The sequence below is a fragment of the Dermacentor silvarum genome, chromosome 7 (assembly GCF_013339745.2).
Source record: "Dermacentor silvarum isolate Dsil-2018 chromosome 7, BIME_Dsil_1.4, whole genome shotgun sequence".
In the NCBI taxonomy this organism is placed as follows: Eukaryota; Metazoa; Arthropoda; class Arachnida; order Ixodida; family Ixodidae; genus Dermacentor; species Dermacentor silvarum.
This window is the reverse complement of record NC_051160.1, coordinates 26,595,620-26,615,903: the sequence shown is the minus strand read 5'-3', so window position 1 is coordinate 26,615,903 and position 20,284 is coordinate 26,595,620. Positions and strand designations below refer to the sequence as shown.

Genomic DNA, 20,284 nt, shown 5'->3' with positions numbered 1-20,284 from the left:
TACGTTGTCTTATGACGCTGTGGTTAGCCATGCTGCAGTAGGGACGTCAGCAGCTTGTTGCCTTCTTTTGCGCCAGAGCTTGGGCTTATCAATACAAGCGACATTAAGTTGTGACTCAGGGAGGCTCATCATCTGCGATTTTCTTTTTGCCGCTAAGGAGTGGCGTATGATTTGTGTGTATGCACCTAACAATGCGGAAGAGAGGCGAACCTTTTTCGAGCGTGTTAATCAATACTGTGACTGCCAGAAACTTGTCATTATTGCCGGTGATTTCAACTGTGTGCTTTCTGCAGCAGATAAAACTAGCAGACGAGATTTTAATGACATAAGCACTGTTATTCTTAGAGAAATTGTGAATGATGGTGGTATGGAAGATGTAGGGCAATGTTTGGAAGGTACGCGAACCGTCCAATTTACTCATTTTCAAGGATCGAGTCATGCCCGATTGGATAGAATATATGCGTCTTTGGATATTATACCTTTGTGTCAACAGTATCATGTTACGCCAGTCTCCTTTAGTGATCACTGCTTAGTTTATTTTACTATAGCAAGTCGAGAAGACTCAAGGAATAATTTTAATTGGCAGTTATGGAAACTGAATTGTAAGCTGATGAATGACGATGTTTTTGTGAAGCAAGTAACTGATTTATTTAAAAAACTCAAGGAAAACAACAAAATTCCTTGGGGAGAAAGATGGGAATTATTAAAGAATCAGGTTAAAATAAAAGCACTGGAACGTTCAAGTGCAGTAGCTAGAGAAGCAAGGTTTCAAGAAAAAACACTACGCACGAACCTTCAACTGCTACTTAATCAAGAATCGCTCAGACCGGGTGAATTTATGGACGATATACGAGTGGTGAAGCGCAAGCTGGAGCTTATCGATACCGAACGGTACCGTGGTGCCTTAATACGCGCAAGAGCTGAAAGGCTGATAAGCGGAGAATCGCCGACGAAAAGAGCGTTGGGGGCGGAAAAGTGGCATGCGCGAAGGCAGCAAATAGTAGAAATTGAACGTGCAGGTGTGATCACTAAGGATACTGACGAAATTGTTAGAACGTTTTCGGAGTACTATCGTGCGTTGTTTGCTCGCAGCGTAGTTGATATCGACCTTTTCAAACGTGAGTTTGTTTCCTTGATGACACGGTTGGACGATGTGACAAGAGAAGCTTTGGAGCAGCCCATCACAAATGAAGAGGTGGATTTTGCGATAGAAAACATGAACTTAGGGAAATCGCCGGGTCCAGACGGCCTTGGTGCAGCGTTTTATAAAACATTTAAGGGAACAGTCTCTCCAATTCTAACGCGTATTTATAACGAAGCTTACGAGCTTAAGTCGCTACCTCCATCTTTTGTTACTGCGCATACGATTCTTATACCTAAATCTGATGATACAGTAAAATTACGAAATGTAACTGCCTATCGACCCATTAGCTTGACAAACAGTGATTATAAAATCTTCATGAAAGTGTTAGCTAAGAGATTACAAACTGTTATCTCGGAAATTGTAGGGAAGCATCAGACATGCGGCATTAAAGGGCGCTCCATCACTACGAACACTCACGTGGCACGTTCTATTCTGGAATGTTGTGATGTTACGGGTGCTGGAGTAGCCATGCTACAGATAGACTTCGAGAAGGCGTTTGATAGGGTTCCCCATGACGCTCTCTTGTGTGTACTAGACCATGTAAATGTAGGCCATGTTATTAGAGAAGGCGTCGCGATGGCGTACAGCTCGTGCACGACGCAGTTAATAGTGAATAAAGTGGTTGGTGAGCGCATACCAGTGCTACAATCTCTGCGCCAGGGGTGCCCAATATCAGCATTGCTGTTTTGTTTGTACATCGAATCCTTTTGTCTACATGTTATTGCAAGCGAGCATATACGTGGGTTCAAACTGCAACAGGTAGAAGTGAGGTTGCTGGCCTATGCCGACGACATTGCCGCTTTTTGTACGGATTATGACAGTGTTCTGCATGTTATTAAAACTGTGGAAAGTTTTTGTCTTTCAAGTGGAAGCTGCGTGAACTGGGGAAAGTCTCTGGGGTTTTGGCACGGCTATTGGCCGTCTAAGCCAGACACTTTCGCGAATTTAAGATTCGTGACCACTCCTGTTAAATATTTGGGAGTGCCCTTAGAAAATTATCAGGACAGCGAACCTTACTGGCGCAACGAAATTGGCAACTTACGCGAGAAAACCAATAACTGGAATGGCTGGAATTTGTCAGTCTTTGCAAGAGCGACAGTATGCAACTTATTTTTTATAAGTAAGTTGTGGTATGTAATGCAAGTGATACATTGTTCAAGAATGAATGTCCAGAAACTTCACAGAATATTTGCAGTGTTCGTTTGGGGCTCCTCATGGGAGCGAACAAGCAGAACCAATTTGTTTAGGCGAGTCCCTGATGGCGGGTTGGCGTTAGGCCATTTGTATCTACGTCAAATAGTTAATCGGTTTATGTTCTTCAGAGACGTAAAAGATCCCTTCCTTCGAACATTGTGCCAGGTTCGGTTGGGTAATGCCCTACCAGATCTTGTTGTCTCAACGAATCGCATCCACGGATGCATTCGGGGTTATTTGAAAGAGGTTGTTATGTCCACCCGTTTTTTGTGTGTGCGGTTTTCTACAAACTACTTAAGTGATGTGGGTCGGAAAAAGTTATACAGAGACCTGTGTGATGTGGTGTTACCTGTGCCGCTATATAGATCTTTGTACAGTACCTCAAGAGGAAAGGATGTGCTTAAGCGTGTCAAGAAAATGATGGTACCACCAGGCGTCAAAACATTTTTCTTTCGTTTACACACCGGGACACTGACCGTCAAGACATGGATGGCAGAAAGGGGACTTTTTGTGCCCTGGGGAGTACACTGCCAAATTTGTAAGCGAGACGAAACTATTGACCATGTGTTTTTAGAGTGTTGGGACGCGGTATTCCTGTGGGACATTCTACAGAGGACCCTTAAGAAAGATTTTCCGCTGCACCCTCAAGGAATCCGATTCTTGGCTATCGATAACGAAGATGGAGTACCTTATGATTTAATTATGCTCATTGTATTGCACAGTGTCTGGAGATGTCGCATGGCCGTCCGAAATGCAGATGTTGACGCCAGAGCAGCTCGCCAATACTTCAAAGAAAGCATTCACAGATATGTAGAAGAACAGAAAGCACGAATACCTGTGCCACACTGGCTGCCTTGTGTAGAATTGCTTTTGAATATGAAATTTATTTAGAATTACTTTCTCCAAGACAGGAGAAACCTTTTAGCATTTGACTATTTTTATGTATTTCAGTCCTGTATTTCTTGTAACTGGCAATAAAGAAAAAAAAAACCGGGCTTGTGGCGCAACGGATAACGCATCTGACTACGGATCAGAAGATTCCAGGTTCGAATCCTGGCAAGCTCGTTTATCGCTTTCATTTTTTGTTTCCTGGGTGACAAGGGAAGTATGGCCTGTACTCCAGTAGCTTCCCTTGCCAACCCGGGCTTGTGGCGCAACGGATAACGCGTCTGACTACGGATCAGAAGATTCCAGGTTCGAATCCTGGCAAGCTCGTTTATCGCTTTCATTTTTTGTTTCCTGGGTGACAAGGGAAGTATGGCCTGTACTCCAGTAGCTTCCCTTGCCAACCCGGGCTTGTGGCGCAACGGATAACGCGTCTGACTACGGATCAGAAGATTCCAGGTTCGAATCCTGGCAAGCTCGTTTATCGCTTTCATTTTTTGTTTCCTGGGTGACAAGGGAAGTATGGCCTGTACTCCAGTAGCTTCCCTTGCCAACCCGGGCTTGTGGCGCAACGGATAACGCGTCTGACTACGGATCAGAAGATTCCAGGTTCGAATCCTGGCAAGCTCGTTTATCGCTTTCATTTTTTGTTTCCTGGGTGACAAGCGAACTATGGCCTGTACTCCACTAGACCTCCTTGCCAACCTGGGCTTGTGGCGCAACGGATAACGCGTCTGACTACGGATCAGAAGATTCCAGGTTCGAATCCTGGCAAGCTCGCTCATCGCGCTCATTTTTTTTTTTTTTTTTTCATTTTTTTTTTTTTTCGTGGACGAGAAGTATGGGCTGTCCTCCGGGAGCTTTACTTCTAGTGCTTACTAGCTAGTGCTAGTACTAACACTAGTACACTAGTACACTACTATAGTGCACTTCCTGCACTAGTACACTACTTGAAGTGCAGCGGTTTAAGAGACCGTTTATTGTGTCGCTGTACATCATCCCACGTGCACTCAGTGCTCACTCTCTCCCTCTTTTTCTATTCGCCCTTCCCTTAGCACGCATCGAGGAACCCTAGGCACGCACCCTACACTCTAAAAACTGTTGCACCCTCTGGGGCATATTTTTGCCACAGAACAATAATCGTCATCTGTCATCGTCATCGAACAATCGGCTTTCCTTTCTTTAACGCTGTGCGCCCGGCACTTCTCGGTCACGAACGGCAAGAGCGTTATCAGCGTGACACAGCGTTCTCGACAGGAAAGTAGCAAGTGCAGAGTTTTCAAGATAGGAAACTCAAGCAAGACAGATGACGATTATTGTTGTGTGGCAAAAATGCACCCCAAAGGGTGCAACTGTTTTAGAGAGTAGTACAACGGGACCTCAAGTCACAAGCCACAAGCAACGGAACCTCGGGTGCTTGAAGATCTCAATTATGACCTCCGAGATCGTGCAGAGCGACACCCGATCTCTGAGGCCTTGTTTCAACTAAGGAGGATTAAAAAAAATTCTGGAGTGTAGATGATGTCTCAAAGGTGAAAACGGCCACCACCATCTTACCCGCGGAATCCATTAACTTTGGCATTTGGCGGAGAGCAGGAAGTGTTTTCTTCTCACTTCCAATGACTTTCAGAAGGCCAGTTTTTTCCGTAGATATGGTTCTCGGTGTCCCTGCCTCTGTCGCTGGTTTAGGATGAAGCAGGAAAGTATTGGCAACTTGTATGAGATATCAGGGTCACTACTCAGCCTATGGCCATATTTTAGCCCGAAACAACGTTCTATTATTTTCCAATTAGTCGAAAGTTTATATTAACAGATCAAGAGCAGTTGAACTGCGACTGTTCCCTGTGTACTTCTGCACGTTTTCAAGGGTGAATAGAGGGCAAGTGCTGGCTTCACCTCTGCGGTAAGAATCTGCGAGCGCTGCCACTCCAGAATTTCTTTTTATAACCTCCTTGGTTTCAACGGACCATTGTGATCACGGAGGCCACACGCACGAGGTGCACAAATTCACGTGTCATAGGATGGCGCCCTCTGGCTTTAAAATGCGGGTCTTAAAGGCGATGCTTTTGCTCGTTGAAGGCGCCGAACGCGATTTTGGGAGCCGAAAACACGTCAAGGACGCCAGGTTTTGGACTATATATCCAAAACTTAACGCCTATGACGTGTTTTGGGCTCTCAGAACTGTTTTCGCTGCGTTCAACCAGCAAAAGCATAGCCTTTAAGATATGAATTTTAACTCTAGAGGACGCCACCCTATGAGACGTGAATGTGGACACCCCAAAGACGGCTCTCTTCGGGTAACAAAATCGAAGCCTGTGCTTTTATTGCATGCGCTCTAGATTTGGTAGTAACTCTACTACGCCCCATGAAGTATCGCCCTATGAATGTAAAATGCAGATCTTAAAGGCTATGTCTTTGCTGGTTGAATGCGGCGGAAGCGACTTCGCGAGCCATAGACATCAGGTCTGCACCACTTATACTGAACGAAATTTAGAGCACCAAAGAAGCATGTATTCAATAACAAAATCTAAGACAAGTTTTAGTGTTGCTTACTTCAGTGTTCAAGCTAGGCCGAGCGTCTTTTCTCATTTTAGTTATTTGCACGTCTGCCGTTAAAACGGTCTCGCCCATAATCGTCTGCTTCAACGTGGTGCCTTTCTTGCGATGCCATTTAGGATGTGGCCCGCAGTCAGCCCAATGCAGCGTTAGTTCAGTCCAGGGACATCGTTATTATAGCAATACAGGTCGCTACATATGACCTTGCAGTAAAGTTAAGAGCGCTTTCGGAAGTCACCAGGAAGCAAAGGAAAACGTGAGCACTGAACGACCGTTCGGACTTTCACGTGTTGTGTACGAATTCGTGCGCGGCTCTACATCCAGAAAACTCTGCGACACCTTGCACTGAAATTGCAACGGCGTCATGTTGAACAACTGGATCTTCGTCGGAGTATCCGGCGTCACGAACGGCGGCAAGACGTCGCTTGTAAACTACCTTCAAAAGGTCTTCACCGACTGCGTGGTGTTGCACCAGGACGACTTTTTCCGTTCGGAGTCCGACGAAAATCACGTGATGATTCCAGAACTGAACCACGCCAACTGGGAGGCACTTTCGAGCGTCGACTGGGACAAAATGCTGGACGCCGTTACGACTTCCACGTCGCAGCAGCCAGCAGGACTGAAATTGATTATTATCGACGGTCACATCATATTCAATCATCCGAAGCTGGCCAAGCTATTTGACAAGCGCTATTTCTTTACGCTTACCCAAGAAGAGTGCTACGCTAGGCGTTTGACTCGTACTTACGACCCGCCTGACGTGCCCGGATACTTCGAGAAAGTCGTCTGGCCCATGTATCTCAAGAACTTGCAGGAAATCAAGGACACCCAGCCCGACATCACCTATCTGGATGGAACTCAAGACATGGACGCACTTCACAAGGAAGTGCTGGGAGACTTGCAAAGATTTTTGCAAGGTCGCAGCGATATCCACAGAAGCGTGAATCCGTAATTTTCTTATTGCGTAGCGTGTGTGAAGCAATTTCAAGCTAGAGTGTGACAGCGCATTCTAAAACGCTGTCCTACGCGCACAGTAGTTTTTTTTCTTCTTCTTTTTTTTTTCTGATGACTGCGCGTTATATAGAGAATATATATGTTGAGAGATTTCGTTTAGACATTTGTGTCTGGTCGGCACTATTTCTACGAAACTACCACTACATCATTGTTAGCAGTGATGTAGTATGCTGTAGGGTCAAACCAGCACCTGGTGAAACACACGTTGCACCTGTTAGTTTTCTCCAATGTCCAACTAGAGTAAGAACCAGTAGAGGAGCTTATTTACACTTGTGCATTTATGTGTGTGTTGCACTTCAGGCCAATTGTAGCTACTTGGTTAACATGAAACACTCTTTCTTACTACTCATATTTGTACTTGTAACATGACATCAATATGCAACCACATGCAGAGCACTGAGTATGATCATGATTTATTTGGGATGTTTAGGTATAATCCATTTGCAAACGTGGAACTAGCTGCTTACACTGATGGATACAGAAATGCACAAGTTGGTGCATCCAATCTACGTGAAATTTGCTTCATTCCGACCAAGCAGTACAAACATTATAAAGAAAACTTACCCATAGTGATGCCTGCTCCTTAGCACTGAAGTCCTCAGTAAAGTTTTTAAAGCAGTGAACCCAGGAAATCTTGTGTACACCAAAACAAACATGGTAATATTTAACTGGAACTATCGTATGTTGCTGGCACTGCCACAATACACTATTTCATTCTTTCGTAAGTTGTGGTACAAAGGGTTAATAGAATTTGAAACAAAATATTCATACAATACAAAACTGCTGCAATCTAATGCACACAACAAAGGTAGATGTCATATATATTGTATTTTTCTAACTGACAACTATTTACAAGTGAAATGGGACAGATATTGTTGGCAAAGTCCACCACGATCCAGACAGATGTCTTGTGTTGCACGGAAAAGCTTGCTTCAAGTAACAACAAGTCTCTTCCTTTTTGTAGCACACACGATTCGTCCAGAAGACATGCCACACAATTTCCACTGGCACGTGCGAGTTTTTTCCAAAACCATCGATGTGACCTCGGCGGCACGTGGATCATGACACTTATTTACAAAATGCACAATGACGCTGGCAGGGCACATCAAGTCTTCCACAGAAAGTCTTTGCATCGGTCACTGCTTGCGGAAGCCCTTCAATATGGGATAGATGTTGTCAAAGGCCTCGTAAATTTCAGACCGTACCTTGGCACCTGTGATAGAAAAGGAAAATTTCTAGAACTTTCGGTAGCAGCCCAATGTAGTAGCCCTGCATCATATTTCAATGCAACCAGCAGCTGCCTGCCGCAGTCCTGTCTGGAGCCTTGTTAACCCTTTCTGGTACAAATAATTCCTGTACTAGCAATATCCAACGTCACGGAAAACAGAAAACAAAACTATTTTCACAAATGTGAGTGTCAGTAATGCTAATTACAGAATTTGTCCAGTTCATGGCGCAGATAAATATGATTTCCCTGAAATTTCACAAATGTCCATGCCTGCAGACAAATGGATGTCATCTGCCTTGGATGGCACATAAATGGTCTTCAAATATTCTGTGGCCGCATTTCACACCATTACAATTGCGAATTAAGAAGTCTGAGAAATCCCATGCTGCTTACAACACATCCAAGTTTCTGACAGTTCATGAGAAAAATCTTCAATTCATTGACAAGAACTCCAGCCTAAATTTTGTCTACTTTTCCCTACCCTTTCGTCGATCAGATACACGTAATATAATATCTTCATTTCAAAAATGCGGACCACAACGGGGTTAAAGGTACTATATGTATGATATACTACTACTGTATATACAAAAATCAGACGCTGCGCGTAAATTCTGGGAAACATAAAACGTGAAAACAAAGGTTCCTGCACACAAAACACAAAACACACTTATGGCAAATTTGACTGGTTGCTTTCGAGTGCTCTGGCAGCGCATTCTACATATGACAGGTCGAAATTGAGTGCTTGGAACATGTTCACCTGGTTCATTCAGAGAACTGTGCTTCAGTTCAGGCTCACCTTCAAGTAAACACGATCCGACAGTTAAAATCACATTGCTCCTCCAGTTGCTCTGAAAGCAGCTGAATGTTCAGCTTGAGCAGGCTTTCTCTTACTCCAATCTCGGGAGAGCTCTGCATCATTGCAAACCGAGTCGGAGCACGGTAGGAAATAGCAGAATGTGCCATTAATGACCACTGCATAAGCCTCTAGCAGAATCATGCGTAAAACAGACTGAGGATTTTCATGAGGGCTAACCTGCAAAGAATTTTTTTTAATGCTGACACGACTGGTTTTAGTTTAGAAAGTGTATCACTTACCCGTGAGCACAACTTTTCCCGATACGAAGATAAGCAAGACAATCCGAGGCTTGACCATACGGTAGATAAGTCCTGGAAACAGCTCAGGCTCGTAACTGAAAAGTCAAAAGGTACACTTCCTCCGATGACTGGCACACTACACTACTTACAAAGATCAAAAGAAGATAGTGTGCAACATCCCAATATGAAATCTCACTAATAAAGATTGTCTCTCGAATAAAATTGCCGCTGACGACTTTAACAGCATGCCAAGTAAAATAGACTTCTAAATGCTGCTGACCAAGAAATCAAAAGCAGTGCCACTTCTTGGCTAAGAAAACCTATACTGATAGAATTAAGTTGGGAACTTTGGGTGTTTACTCGAAAGCACTACAGTGGACCACTGTAGCCACTGTTATCGCAAGATCGCAAAGGAGCAATGATGAACCACAGTGAATACTTCAGTCAAGAGGCAACATTGCCTTGACCGAGTTGGGGCACACCAGTATAAGTACATTGGTTACGCCCAAACTTAGCATGTGATATCCCTAAAGGACCATTAAGGAAAAACATCAACGCAGGATAATATGGTAGACTAAACACCTCGAATCACAAGCAGGCTACCCTTGCCATAAGCACAGGTATGGCAACCCAGAAATGGTACAAACAAAAGGCAGGAGGCAACACCAAATTGCAACTGTATCACCAACACCCCTAATGTCATAGATTATGGCAGTAACTGCCTGTGGCTAGCTAATTGATCAGTTTAAGACAAGGCAGTACAAAAGCTTGTATTGCTTTCAAAGGTAAGAAAATGCTTCAAGTGCAAATTTTCAGGACTTCCCACGCCAAAAAGGAACAACACACAAAAAAAAAAAATGCTGGCAAATATCTGATGTCACACCAGCGCCAATGGCACCACAGTTTAGAATACAAAGAGAATACTTTGGCTTTTGCTCCGCCACTAAATAATCAACCCTCTTCAGCCAAAAGAAATGTATATAAAGTTGTGACAACAGTTGTCAATTAGCATTATACCTTTACAACCACGGAACGCTTCCTTGCGGCTTTTCCCCTGAACTGTGCTACATTATGTTTCGCTAAGTCCATATAATATATTTTACGCCAATTATAATAAAACAACCATTAGGTAGTGTGGGGATGCGCGACTCTCAAGCATCCCCTGATGTTGTTTTCCCCGCATAGCTCGCGTTTCCTGTAATCCGGTTTTTCCGCGTGGCAAAACGCCGGCGGCGGTTGTAGTGGTTGCGGCGCATTGCAAGAGATGGCGCGAGTGTCGCGATGCTAACGCCACCGAACAGCGGGGTGCAATTTGGAGCGAAGGGTCGAAGGCGCTTCCTTTTTTGGGGTTGGGATTGGTGAGCGATGCGGACGTCCCACGCGTGCGCCGATCCATGCTTCGCGAGACCGTCTCGCGTGAGTAGGAGCAGGACACCGGTATGGACGAACACGGATCGTTCTAACTCGCCACAGTTCGCATGACCGTACACGTGAACGACTAGGCGATGGTGTCATAGCATGGGGTGAACATATTCGCTCACTATCCGGTCGCGATGAGTCAGACTTCCTTGATTTGTCGCGCGCCCATGTGAATGTTCTATGGGTAGTACTTTGGCTAGTGTGCATTAGCGTATGAAAGGCACAATAAATGCCCTTTTGTTTGTTTGCACTACTGTAGTGTCGTTCCTTTGTCCCAAGAGCACATGTGAGATCCCACAGTAGTCTAGCCATCTGTCATCTGTTTAGTATTGCTGCGTGCACTACCATGTCTTCCAAAGATATGTGACAGCAAATATAAAAGTTCAAACCTTGAGAATTGGCTGTGCGTTAGGACAAGGCCTTCAAGACGTATAGGAAAACGAACATCACAACTGCCAACCATGTTTTGAATCTTGAAGTCAAGGAACTTTGCCTGCAAAGCAATCATCAAGCACAAAAGGTTAACATGAAACACAAGAAAACACATTTTCCAGTATATGTATTCTTATAAAAAAGAAACATGTACGATTACTGAAGCTATGTCAGAAATTCATCTATGCCAACACTTGGGGACGTCAGCATTCAGGCAATTTTACGTTTGAGGGCACACACACTCGCAGTCTAGAGTGCCTCGATGCCCTCCTCGCCTACCACTCCCCTTCCACTGGCCCCAAGTCACGTTTGTTCTCTGCCGTGCGTTCGCTCCCCGTGAAAGCATGCGTCCCTCGCCCTCCGCGCTTTCACTCACACATACAGCATACGGCCAATGAGAGTTTTTTTCTATTGCCGGACACGACGATCGAAAGGTGAGCCCTTAACAGCTTCGCTGTAAAAGAAACATGTACGATCGCTGAAGCTATTATGTCAGAAAACCATCTCTGCCAACACTTGGGGACGTCAGCATTCAGGCAATTTTAGGTTTGATGCGCTAAGGTGCATTTTGGTCGATGGCCTTTTAATGAAAATGTGATCAAAAAGTCATTAGTACTGTTATAAGTCATGACCACTGTGTTAGTACCTTCCCCTGATTCAAGTTGTGGCCACAGGCCCTTTCCAAAGCGCCGAAGCTGACATTCTACAGGTGACCCAAGGAATGAGCTGATAACTGGTCAAGAAAGAGGCAGAAAATATAAGATGAAAAGTATATAGGTTAACGAGAATAACCACCCGTTTGGCTACTCTGCACTGGGGGGAATGGGAAATGGTAAAAAAAAAGTACAGAACTGGTTAAGGTTCCCACATCATGTATGGTGAACAACGTGAGGCGCTATCCAGCATCATGACCACACTGTCCGCCCTTCCCTTTAGATTTAAAGCACGACACATTTTCTAATTATCTTTACAATGTGCCAAGATACTGTATTTGCCAAACACCGCTTAAGTCTGTCATTCACGGCTCAAAAGTGCTCCTGACTCTATATCCTGAGCCATGTTCTGAACAGTTATAACGCTAGACTGTGAAAAAGCCAGACGCATGGCCAGAGGGCTGCTTGTGCCCATCAGAAACAGGTGGGTGCCAGGTGGTGGGGCTCAAACCACACACCTCCTGCAGCTGAGCAAGGCACCCTGTCCACCAGCACACGGCTGCAGCCCCACACATGTCCAATAAAAATTAACTAAGCTCAAGAAAACTTCAAAATCCACGATGCTGCGCAGAGCTAGTCTGAGAACTTCTAGGCGGCGCCAACTGTTTTTCATTTCTGCATGTCTCGGAGTAAAAATGGCATTCTTGGCATCCTAGAAGGATGATGAGCTCAAATTATTTTCTATTTAAACCAGTATGGATGCACTACATGCCATTTGGTTCATTACAATCATTTTTTTTTCCCATAGTAAGAACTGCCCCATTGCATTATGGATATTCATAGCCATGCTATACTCATACAAATGCAGCACTGCAACCTCCAAGCAACTTAAGACAAAGGCTTATAAATGGTCAACATTTCAATGCCACGTGATGAAAATGCAAGGACAAAAACGTACGTCAAAGCCCAACTTCTGGATGATCCGGGCATACTTTCTTGCCGCCAACCTCGATTGCTCTTCACTGTGAAATGAAGGAGTGAAAGGAGGCAATAAGAACACTGTGTTCATCTCACATTGCTTCTCACAAGGATTTACCAAAAGTGAAGTTCCTATAGAAAGGCGGCAGTGCAAGACGTCATGAAGATGCAGAAGCACTGCCCATCACATTTGTACTGGCAAAACAAAGTTTCAGAGACTACTGGCCTGAGCTTTCTTCGTAGGCAAGTTTAATAGATGTGGCCACATTTACAAAAGTTACTTCACAAAGATTCTGTCTGCTGTCAGATCAGCTGCATTCTTCTTTATTTTTTTTAATTGAAGCCCATCAGAACAAGCACAAATGGAAATGAAAGGCAGTACCTTTTTGCTCCAGTGCACACCATCTTCCCTGAGCTGAAGATGAGGGCTGTGGTTCGGGGCTCTCGGATGCGCATGATGACGGCAGCAAAACGCTTGGGATTGTACTCCGCATTTCGGGCATGCAAGGCAATCTTCTTCAGGTCCAGCTTGCAGCCCAGGTTTACTGTTGAGACGATGTTCCTGCGGAATTGCACTTTCGTTTGCACAAAGCCACAAATAGGGTGCATAATTTCATCAGACGTGTTCCACGGTTTTCACCTGCTTCAGTGGCACCAATAAGCTTTTTTATCACAACTGATCTATGCCCTCATTAACATCCCAAAGCAACAGGCACTTTTTTCAAAGTTACAGCACTTTAAGCCCTTGCAGGCAGTCATAGTAGCAAGCAAGTAAAACAAGGTCTATGCAAAAATTGTAAAAAGTTCCAGCACAGGTTCACATTAAGTACTCACAGGTAGTCAGTTTTAGTGACCTATCTTTCGCAGTAAAACCTAAACTTCAAGCATACCAACTCTCGTGGAGTGCATTAGTGCCAAAAGCACATAAGAAAGGTTAGTATAAAACAATGTTCGCAAAGGTTGCTGAAAGCACTGATAACATACTGTCACAAATTTGATTGGGAGATTTAAGATAAGAACAGCAAAATCAGTTTAAAATTTTTGAAGTTCAAATTATATTCTGCGGTTTAACGTCTCAAATCAGCTTGCGAGCTATGAGAAGATTGGCGAGGTGAGCCTCACAAATTAATTCCGACCGCTTGGGGTTGTGTTCTTTAACATGCGTCCAAATTCAGCGATCGAGCCCACGGCCTGACTCAACAGCAGAACGTCACAGCCATTGAGCCGCTATGCAGGTATCAGAGTATTATATGCTTGAGGATGCTTTAGTACGCTTGATTAAAACTTTGACATGCAATAGAGAGAACAAATTGCACTCTTGTATGGAGTTCATGGGTAAACCACAGTTTTTGCATTCGTGTTTGGATTTTTGCATTCATGTTTCATTTGTTCATGGTAGAACAGTAGTCAGGAGAAAGGCATGCAGCATGTTGGCCATGCATTCGGGTGGGTTAGCGCTTTTTCTGTCGGCTTGCCTGGCAGCTCATGAGGTAACGGCACATATTGCAGAGAACATGCAGCAATGGATGCCTTGTTCTGCTCAATCACTTTAACCTGATGAAACTTCATTCATCCAATACTTTTTTTCAGGAGAATGTTCTGTAATGAGTGCTCTGTGTTTTCTGAAGTAAAATAAATTTTTGTGTTCTAAGTGGTTTAGGCCCACATAAGTCACTTTGGTGTAAGAAAAAAAAAATAATGCAATAGAGATTTGTTTAATTATCGGAGCAACAGCAATATGAAAGAGGTCATGATATCGTGACATACTGAAGCTGTGGGACGATTCCAGGGTCTGCTGATGCCGGAGTGATAGGTGTCATGGGTGGGCCAGGGGTTGATGGGAACATGCTTCCACTTGTCGAGTGAGGCGTTGAACCGGCACCAGTCGGTGTTGCACCCGATGAAGACTGTCGTAACAATGAAGAAAGCAACACAAGATCGATTCATGGGTCATTATTAAGAACTGCACAGAGCTTCGTTAATTAAGAAAATTCAAATACTAATCGTAGCACGTTATATAAAGTTAGCGTGTGCATCGTGAAGTGACCAAAATAATAAATAGAAGTGAAATAAATAAAAAGAGATAGAAACGGTCTGTCCAAAAGAACGCCCAATGACTTCCCTGCAAATGGATTGCCACAAAATGACTACAACAATGGCAAACACTCACAATTTAAATAGACAAAATTTTAGTTAGGCTCGTACCTAACTGCAAACACGTAAAACGCAGATATTCAGGTGTTAGCTTAGAAGAAAAGTGCTGATCACACTTATCTTACAGCCTATCTAAAAGGATTAGAAGGCATAAAAGCTAGAAAGCAGTAGAGATTGTGACTTTTAAGAAATCGTCACACATTCTGATACATCTCACCTTATCTGCACGCAACTCTCATTGCATGTGTGTACTGGGTTCACTATTGTGGCAAGCTCTCCAGAACTGAGCACCCTTGCACAAAGAATCGACAAGCATTCCCCTCAGTGCCGCAGCACAGCGTAATAGGAAATAGAGACTTCTCATGAGTTGAGGTAAAATTCTATTAGATTGATGCTCAACATAACCCCTTCCAGTCCCATGTGTTGAATCACCCCACCCGACACGGGAAAATATCTGTTCTGGTCATGTGTCGTGTAGCGCCCGACACGCGTGGGTGCTCGCGTTTGCCGGTGATTTGTGTTGGTAGTGCCAGTTTTCGGAAACGTTTTCCGGTAAGAATTGCACTTCGCAATGTCTCCAGACAAGAGCAGCACTCTTTTCTATTCCCTTTATTCATGCTTGAAGGGATTTTCACGCGATTTGTGGCATCAAGCGCCAACAGGATGGTGGTGTTTACTGCACATGCGCTTTCCGGACAAAGTTCACCTAAGTTTAGTGAATCAGAAGCTCATTTTGGCACCACGAATGAATATATTTCGCCTTCAGATGGCCAGGAAACGTTCTTGGAAGAAAGCACTTTAGAAGACGGCGATTATGAGAACTCTACTAATCTGATGTTCAAATCCTAATCTCGAGCCAGGAGAGTGTTTCGAGCACTGCCACATAGTGCCCAATTACTGTCGAGATTCTCGGAAATAACTAATTTTCTGAAGAAAAAAAGATCACTTAGCATGCGTTTGTTTGAGCGCTGGGTGTCTGAGAGCTATTTCTGCGTGGCATCCAAATGCACGAAATGGCTCCAGACTGTAACGACTGCAAATTGGGAAATTGCACGTGACCGCAAAGGGTTAAAGTCAGGCCAATGGGACAGCTGGTCCGTTTGATCGTGCCGACTCTAGCAATGGCTAAATTTGAACTCATTAGTCAACATTATGGGCCACCAGCACAATTTCACAAAAATGCAGGCTTACAAAGAAACAACTACGGGTCCAATACCTACTACCTGAACAGTTATTTGTATGGCTATACGCTGCTGGACCGTTGCCAGTTCTCAAGTCTTGCCTGCACCCAAGTAGGTGAGTAATTTTATGTAGAGATACACACATTCTGTGCAATCGCAGTCACTAACTTCGAGCAAACCAGCCACCGGGTATTTTTCGGAATATCGTAGGACGTTAGAGAGCAATGCGCTGCAAGGCAGCTGCTGTCGCATAACGTGTGCCAAGTATGGGCGGCATGCAATGTGAAAAGCAGTACCGTGTTTCGATCGCGGTCGTCAGACATAGCGATGACGGCACGTGAAAGTCGTCCGAGAGGCGAAAGTAGCCACCAGCTATAAAAACTGCCGCTGTGGTGGCTTTGCGAATAGCAGTGAGACACATTACAATACCTAAGCACGGAACATCAGAACATCGCTACACGAGATCGCAAGTGTCCGAAGTAGGATGCATACCCACATCCCCACTATGCCTCGGCTTTTTCGCACACTACTATTCGAAACTACTATTACCAAACCTATGATCCTTGAACGCGCTTTCTTGGCCCGCCCTGCCATAGATGTGGGCGGAAAAATAGAGTAACATAAGATCAACTTGTTTCAAGCTATCAAGCCCCGTGCATTTGGGCTCGTCGTTTAGGGGGCGCACGCATAAGACAGCAGTTTATTCGCCGCTCGTGAGACACAGCCAGAGCGAAGAAGCCGCGATCCTTACGTGAACGTGACCGGCGGGAGTTTGAGGCTGCATGAGGGACTGAGGCGTGAGCCCCGTGCTCGCCGCGTAAGGCTGTATGACGCTCGCATTTCGTTGCTGCCCCGACGGCGACTGATGCATGGGCGAGTCATGTTGCTGGGGCTGCAGCGGCGACGGTTGGATCTGCCGCGCAAGCTGCTGCAGATGCTGCTCCTCGACGTTGTCGGCCTGCGCCGACACCGAAAGTGGGGTGCCGAGGTTCAAGCTGAAGACCGGACTCGACATATCCATCTCGGCGGATTTCAAGTTCGGGGATTTACACCCCCGTCGTTTGCAGCCAAAGATCCAATCTCTCTTTTTGTCGCGGAAGGTCCTGCTCGATGCCGGAGGGTATCCGGAAAATAGAACCTCTGCGCTACGTTACGCGAACATTAGTTTAAGCAGTGACAAAAACTACTAGTGACGATGTTCGCTGTTGCTTCGATACTCCGATCTGAACATCGGCACATGGTCGACGCCAGAAACTGCGCAGTTTCGTACGCACTTTGCTTGCATCAAAGGCGTTGCTTTCGTATATACATAAAAAAAACTATAAGGTTTTCTGTCATTTATTTAAAACAAAAAACAACGTAAATTTTTATATTTTATAAACTGTTACTTTTTGATGGAATTATTCATTCTATCCCGAGTGAGGCGACCAGAACTGATTGTATCCCCCGGCATTTTGAAATGCCTGTCCATTGCTTGTCAATATTTTTTTTCAATACCAGCCCACGGAACACCTACCAGCCAATGTCAGCCCACAAAGTTTCATACAGTAATTATTGTATGAAACTTAGTCAATGCCTCCTTTACTAGTAAAGGAGGCATTGACTTAGTAAACCCAAATCCGGGGATGACTAAGAGGGCGCCACTTTCCTAATAAGCGGCGCCCTCTAAGAACATGCTTACGAATTTTTCTGTTCTACTGTAGCCCATGGAGGAAGGCTCCATGGACTACAGGGTACTTGGACAGGCATATAGAGAAGTTGGTCTTTATTCTATGAGTTGTTGCCCTTGTGGCTAAAATGGCGCTGCACGTGCGGACGGCGCGTGTCGGACTCGAAAAACTCTTGCGCTTGCCGGTGCTGGGAAAGCAACTGAGTACCTCGACGACGCTTCGTGTAAAAGAAAGTAAGCAGTCATGCTAAGCACCTCAATTACGAAAGTAACGTGTTCTGTCCTGCGCATTTTACAGTTCGGGAGTCTCAAGAGGGCAACACGACAGTGATCGAAGGCGTGTACGTCGACTCTCCTCGTAAGGGGTTCTTGGTCAAACCGAAGCACACCAGTTCGGCGTGCCCACTATGCAGGTTGGGATTAAAGAGGCTGAACCACACGGTAAGGCAGTGTCACGCGAACAAGTCTGGGCAGGCATTGGACGGTGGCGCGTTACGTTGCAGGACGTCCTAATCCTGAGCCAATTCATGGACGCGCGAGGAAACCAGCTGCCAAGGCATGTGACAGGCCTCTGCGCTAAACAGCACAGGATCGTGGGCACTCTGCTCTACGAAGCCCAAAGGACAGGTATTGCCTAATAGCGGGCCTTGATTGACTACCACTCCTGAATATCTGTTACTTCTCAACTCACTGCACGGCTGATTTCTTTCCCTCGAACCTGTCCTTTTCTTGCCGTTCATCGCTCACAACCAGTCGATGCTGACTATAACACCGGTGTTATACGGGTGCCACACGGCGCACTTTTGATCGCGATCAATCCCGATTCAGATCGAATTTCTCGGTCGCGATTGGTTCCTTTGCGCAAGCTGCACGAGGCAGCCAATCGTTGTCGAGAATTTCGATCCGGATCAGGCTTGATCGCGATCAAAGGTGGTCGTGTGGCACCGGTATTACACGTGGCTTTTTCAATCAGGATCGAATATCTCGATCGTTATTGGCTTCATTGCGCGACTGTGGAACGGAGCCAATGACTATCGAGAAATTCGATCGCGATCGAAAGTGCCCCGTGTGGCTGGGGTATTGTCTCAGAGAGCAAACACGTGCACTGGCACTTGGAGTTGTGTCCGTTCGCTATTCGTTCCAGTCTCAAGAACACGCTTGACTGCGTCACAACGGTTCCTTCATGACTTATTGACCGCTAATCAAGGATAAAGGCAGAGAAAGAGAAACACAAAACGACGACACAGGCAGTATCGTCGTGTTTCTCTTTCTCTGTCTTTGTCCTTGATTAGCGCTCAACATGTCATGCAGTAAACACCAACTAGGCCAAACTCAAGTTCTTCTCAACGGTTCCTTGGGCACAGCGAACCGCATAATGGTTTTGCAAAAACACTGCGTTGCATTAACTAACGACACATCCATTTTTGATTTCATCTATTGCTATGACCTACAACGTTTCACAACACTTTGCACACTTCTCAGTTCACCCGATACCTACAGCTCTTTAACGAGTTTCTTTCCACGCTCTAAATCGGAGCAGAGCAAAACGGATACCCATTCGAGAAATTGCAGAAGAAAGGCACTGGAACGCCCATGCTGGAACGCCCATGGAATGCCCTAGGACCTCGGAGCCTACCTGCAAATATTGTTAGAGGGCTCATTTACGTTTGCCTGCTTTGCCTTCGCACGCTTGGATAAGCTGCTGGGTGTTGGCTTTGTTCCCTTTCCCCAAGAAGAGAATGCACATATTGAAGGGACACGAAAGAAGAAGAAAAAAATAAGTCGGAGCTGTAGTTTTAAATTGCAGGTTCTACGATGCCAAAAAAAAAAAAAAGCCACTCTTGCCATGAGAGAAACAAACGACTGGTGATGACACCGCCTTGAAGTTCTTGCCGCGATGTCATGGATTTTGCCGTCTGTCTGGGCGTAGTTATATTTTCTTTTTCTGAAATGGACTACAATGTGTAATAAAGGAGTGAAAGCTTGACCATGGCAAGTTTCAGGAGCTGCCTCTGCACCATGGCAGCTCAAATAGAAGAACATACTTTGTAATCGATGACATGACACATAATTTGTTAATGGAGCATTTACTTTCATTCCTTTCTTTTAATAATCAACATCTTATGGCAGAACTAATGGAAATTGTTCTCAAAAAATACCGTTAATAATCTAAACTGGTTTATTAAGTGTTTCTCATTAAATAACAGCTACTCTAATAACTTAATAACACTAACTAATAACTAACTAACACTAAATAACTCAATAATTTTAACAGCAACTCCAAAGCAGGCATGCCTCAGATTGGTATCAGCGCATTGCTCCGCGAGTAATGTGATTTTTTTCCCTTGTGCTCAGGGCTCATCTACAACGAGGAACATACCCCGAAGGAAAGGTGGCAAGAGCTGAACAACTACTTTGGCCGCACAAAGCTCAAGATAGACTTTGGCAAACCACTCATCGACATCAAAGAATACCTCAGAAAGCCCCCTTCAATGTAAGAAATAATGAAACCGCATTGTAGTGACATTTTTTTTTATTGCCTTCAAACTCTCGTTTGGTGACAAGCATTTTTGTGTATAGAAGAAGAAAAAAACAAAAAAACATGCAACACAGCATGTAAAAACATCTGTACAGTGTTCTGTATTTAAGTAAATGAGCTCGCAAATAAATACAATGAAACAT

General features: G+C 44.7%; 3 protein-coding genes and 5 non-coding genes across 8 annotated transcripts; 7 read left to right on the top strand and 1 right to left on the bottom strand.

Annotated features, from left to right (window-relative positions):
* Positions 1-3,330: 3,330 nt before the first annotated feature.
* Trnar-acg (transfer RNA arginine (anticodon ACG)) lies at positions 3,331-3,403 on the top strand. Its single transcript has one exon. It is a non-coding gene; the product is annotated as a tRNA-Arg (tRNA).
* Positions 3,404-3,480: 77 nt separating this feature from the next.
* Trnar-acg (transfer RNA arginine (anticodon ACG)) lies at positions 3,481-3,553 on the top strand. Its single transcript has one exon. It is a non-coding gene; the product is annotated as a tRNA-Arg (tRNA).
* Positions 3,554-3,630: 77 nt separating this feature from the next.
* Trnar-acg (transfer RNA arginine (anticodon ACG)) lies at positions 3,631-3,703 on the top strand. Its single transcript has one exon. It is a non-coding gene; the product is annotated as a tRNA-Arg (tRNA).
* Positions 3,704-3,780: 77 nt separating this feature from the next.
* Positions 3,781-3,853, top strand: Trnar-acg (transfer RNA arginine (anticodon ACG)). The gene has a single exon. It is a non-coding gene; the product is annotated as a tRNA-Arg (tRNA).
* A 77-nt stretch (positions 3,854-3,930) lies between these two features.
* Positions 3,931-4,003, top strand: Trnar-acg (transfer RNA arginine (anticodon ACG)). The gene has a single exon. It is a non-coding gene; the product is annotated as a tRNA-Arg (tRNA).
* A 1,812-nt stretch (positions 4,004-5,815) lies between these two features.
* On the top strand, positions 5,816-6,874 carry LOC119457801 (nicotinamide riboside kinase 1). Its single transcript, XM_037719532.2, has one exon. It carries the CDS (start codon positions 6,144-6,146, stop codon positions 6,729-6,731), a length of 588 nt encoding a protein of 195 aa, XP_037575460.1. The 5' UTR covers positions 5,816-6,143; the 3' UTR covers positions 6,732-6,874.
* Positions 6,875-7,602: 728 nt separating this feature from the next.
* On the bottom strand, positions 7,603-17,170 carry LOC119457800 (uncharacterized). Its single transcript, XM_037719531.2, has 7 exons — positions 16,685-17,170; positions 14,366-14,505; positions 12,981-13,160; positions 12,579-12,642; positions 10,925-11,028; positions 9,117-9,211; positions 7,603-8,006 (listed from the first exon to the last, which is right to left on the bottom strand). Exons 1-7 carry the CDS (start codon positions 16,952-16,954, stop codon positions 7,930-7,932), a joined length of 930 nt encoding a protein of 309 aa, XP_037575459.1. The 5' UTR covers positions 16,955-17,170; the 3' UTR covers positions 7,603-7,929.
* A 507-nt stretch (positions 17,171-17,677) lies between these two features.
* LOC119457798 (39S ribosomal protein S18a, mitochondrial) lies at positions 17,678-20,140 on the top strand. The gene is made up of 4 exons (XM_037719529.2): positions 17,678-17,836; positions 17,901-18,043; positions 18,106-18,229; positions 19,958-20,140. Exons 1-4 carry the CDS (start codon positions 17,731-17,733, stop codon positions 20,098-20,100), a joined length of 516 nt encoding a protein of 171 aa, XP_037575457.1. The 5' UTR covers positions 17,678-17,730; the 3' UTR covers positions 20,101-20,140.
* The last annotated feature ends 144 nt before the right edge of the window (positions 20,141-20,284 follow it).

Bases quoted from the DNA above. Each gene is read 5' to 3' on its own strand.
- LOC119457798 (XM_037719529.2), top strand. From the start codon at position 17,731: ATGGCGCTGCACGTGCGGACGGCGCGTGTCGGACTCGAAAAACTCTTG. The intron at 18,044-18,105 runs GTAAGGCAGTGT...GTTACGTTGCAG, and splicing joins TAAAGAGGCTGAACCACACG to GACGTCCTAATCCTGAGCCA. The intron at 18,230-19,957 runs GTATTGCCTAAT...CCTTGTGCTCAG, and splicing joins CTACGAAGCCCAAAGGACAG to GGCTCATCTACAACGAGGAA.
- LOC119457801 (XM_037719532.2), top strand. From the start codon at position 6,144: ATGTTGAACAACTGGATCTTCGTCGGAGTATCCGGCGTCACGAACGGC.
- LOC119457800 (XM_037719531.2), bottom strand. From the start codon at position 16,954: ATGGATATGTCGAGTCCGGTCTTCAGCTTGAACCTCGGCACCCCACTT. The intron at 12,643-12,980 runs GTACTGCCTTTC...TTCATTTCACAG, and splicing joins GTGTGCACTGGAGCAAAAAG to TGAAGAGCAATCGAGGTTGG. The intron at 11,029-12,578 runs GTACGTTTTTGT...ATTGCTTTGCAG, and splicing joins TCCAGAAGTTGGGCTTTGAC to GCAAAGTTCCTTGACTTCAA.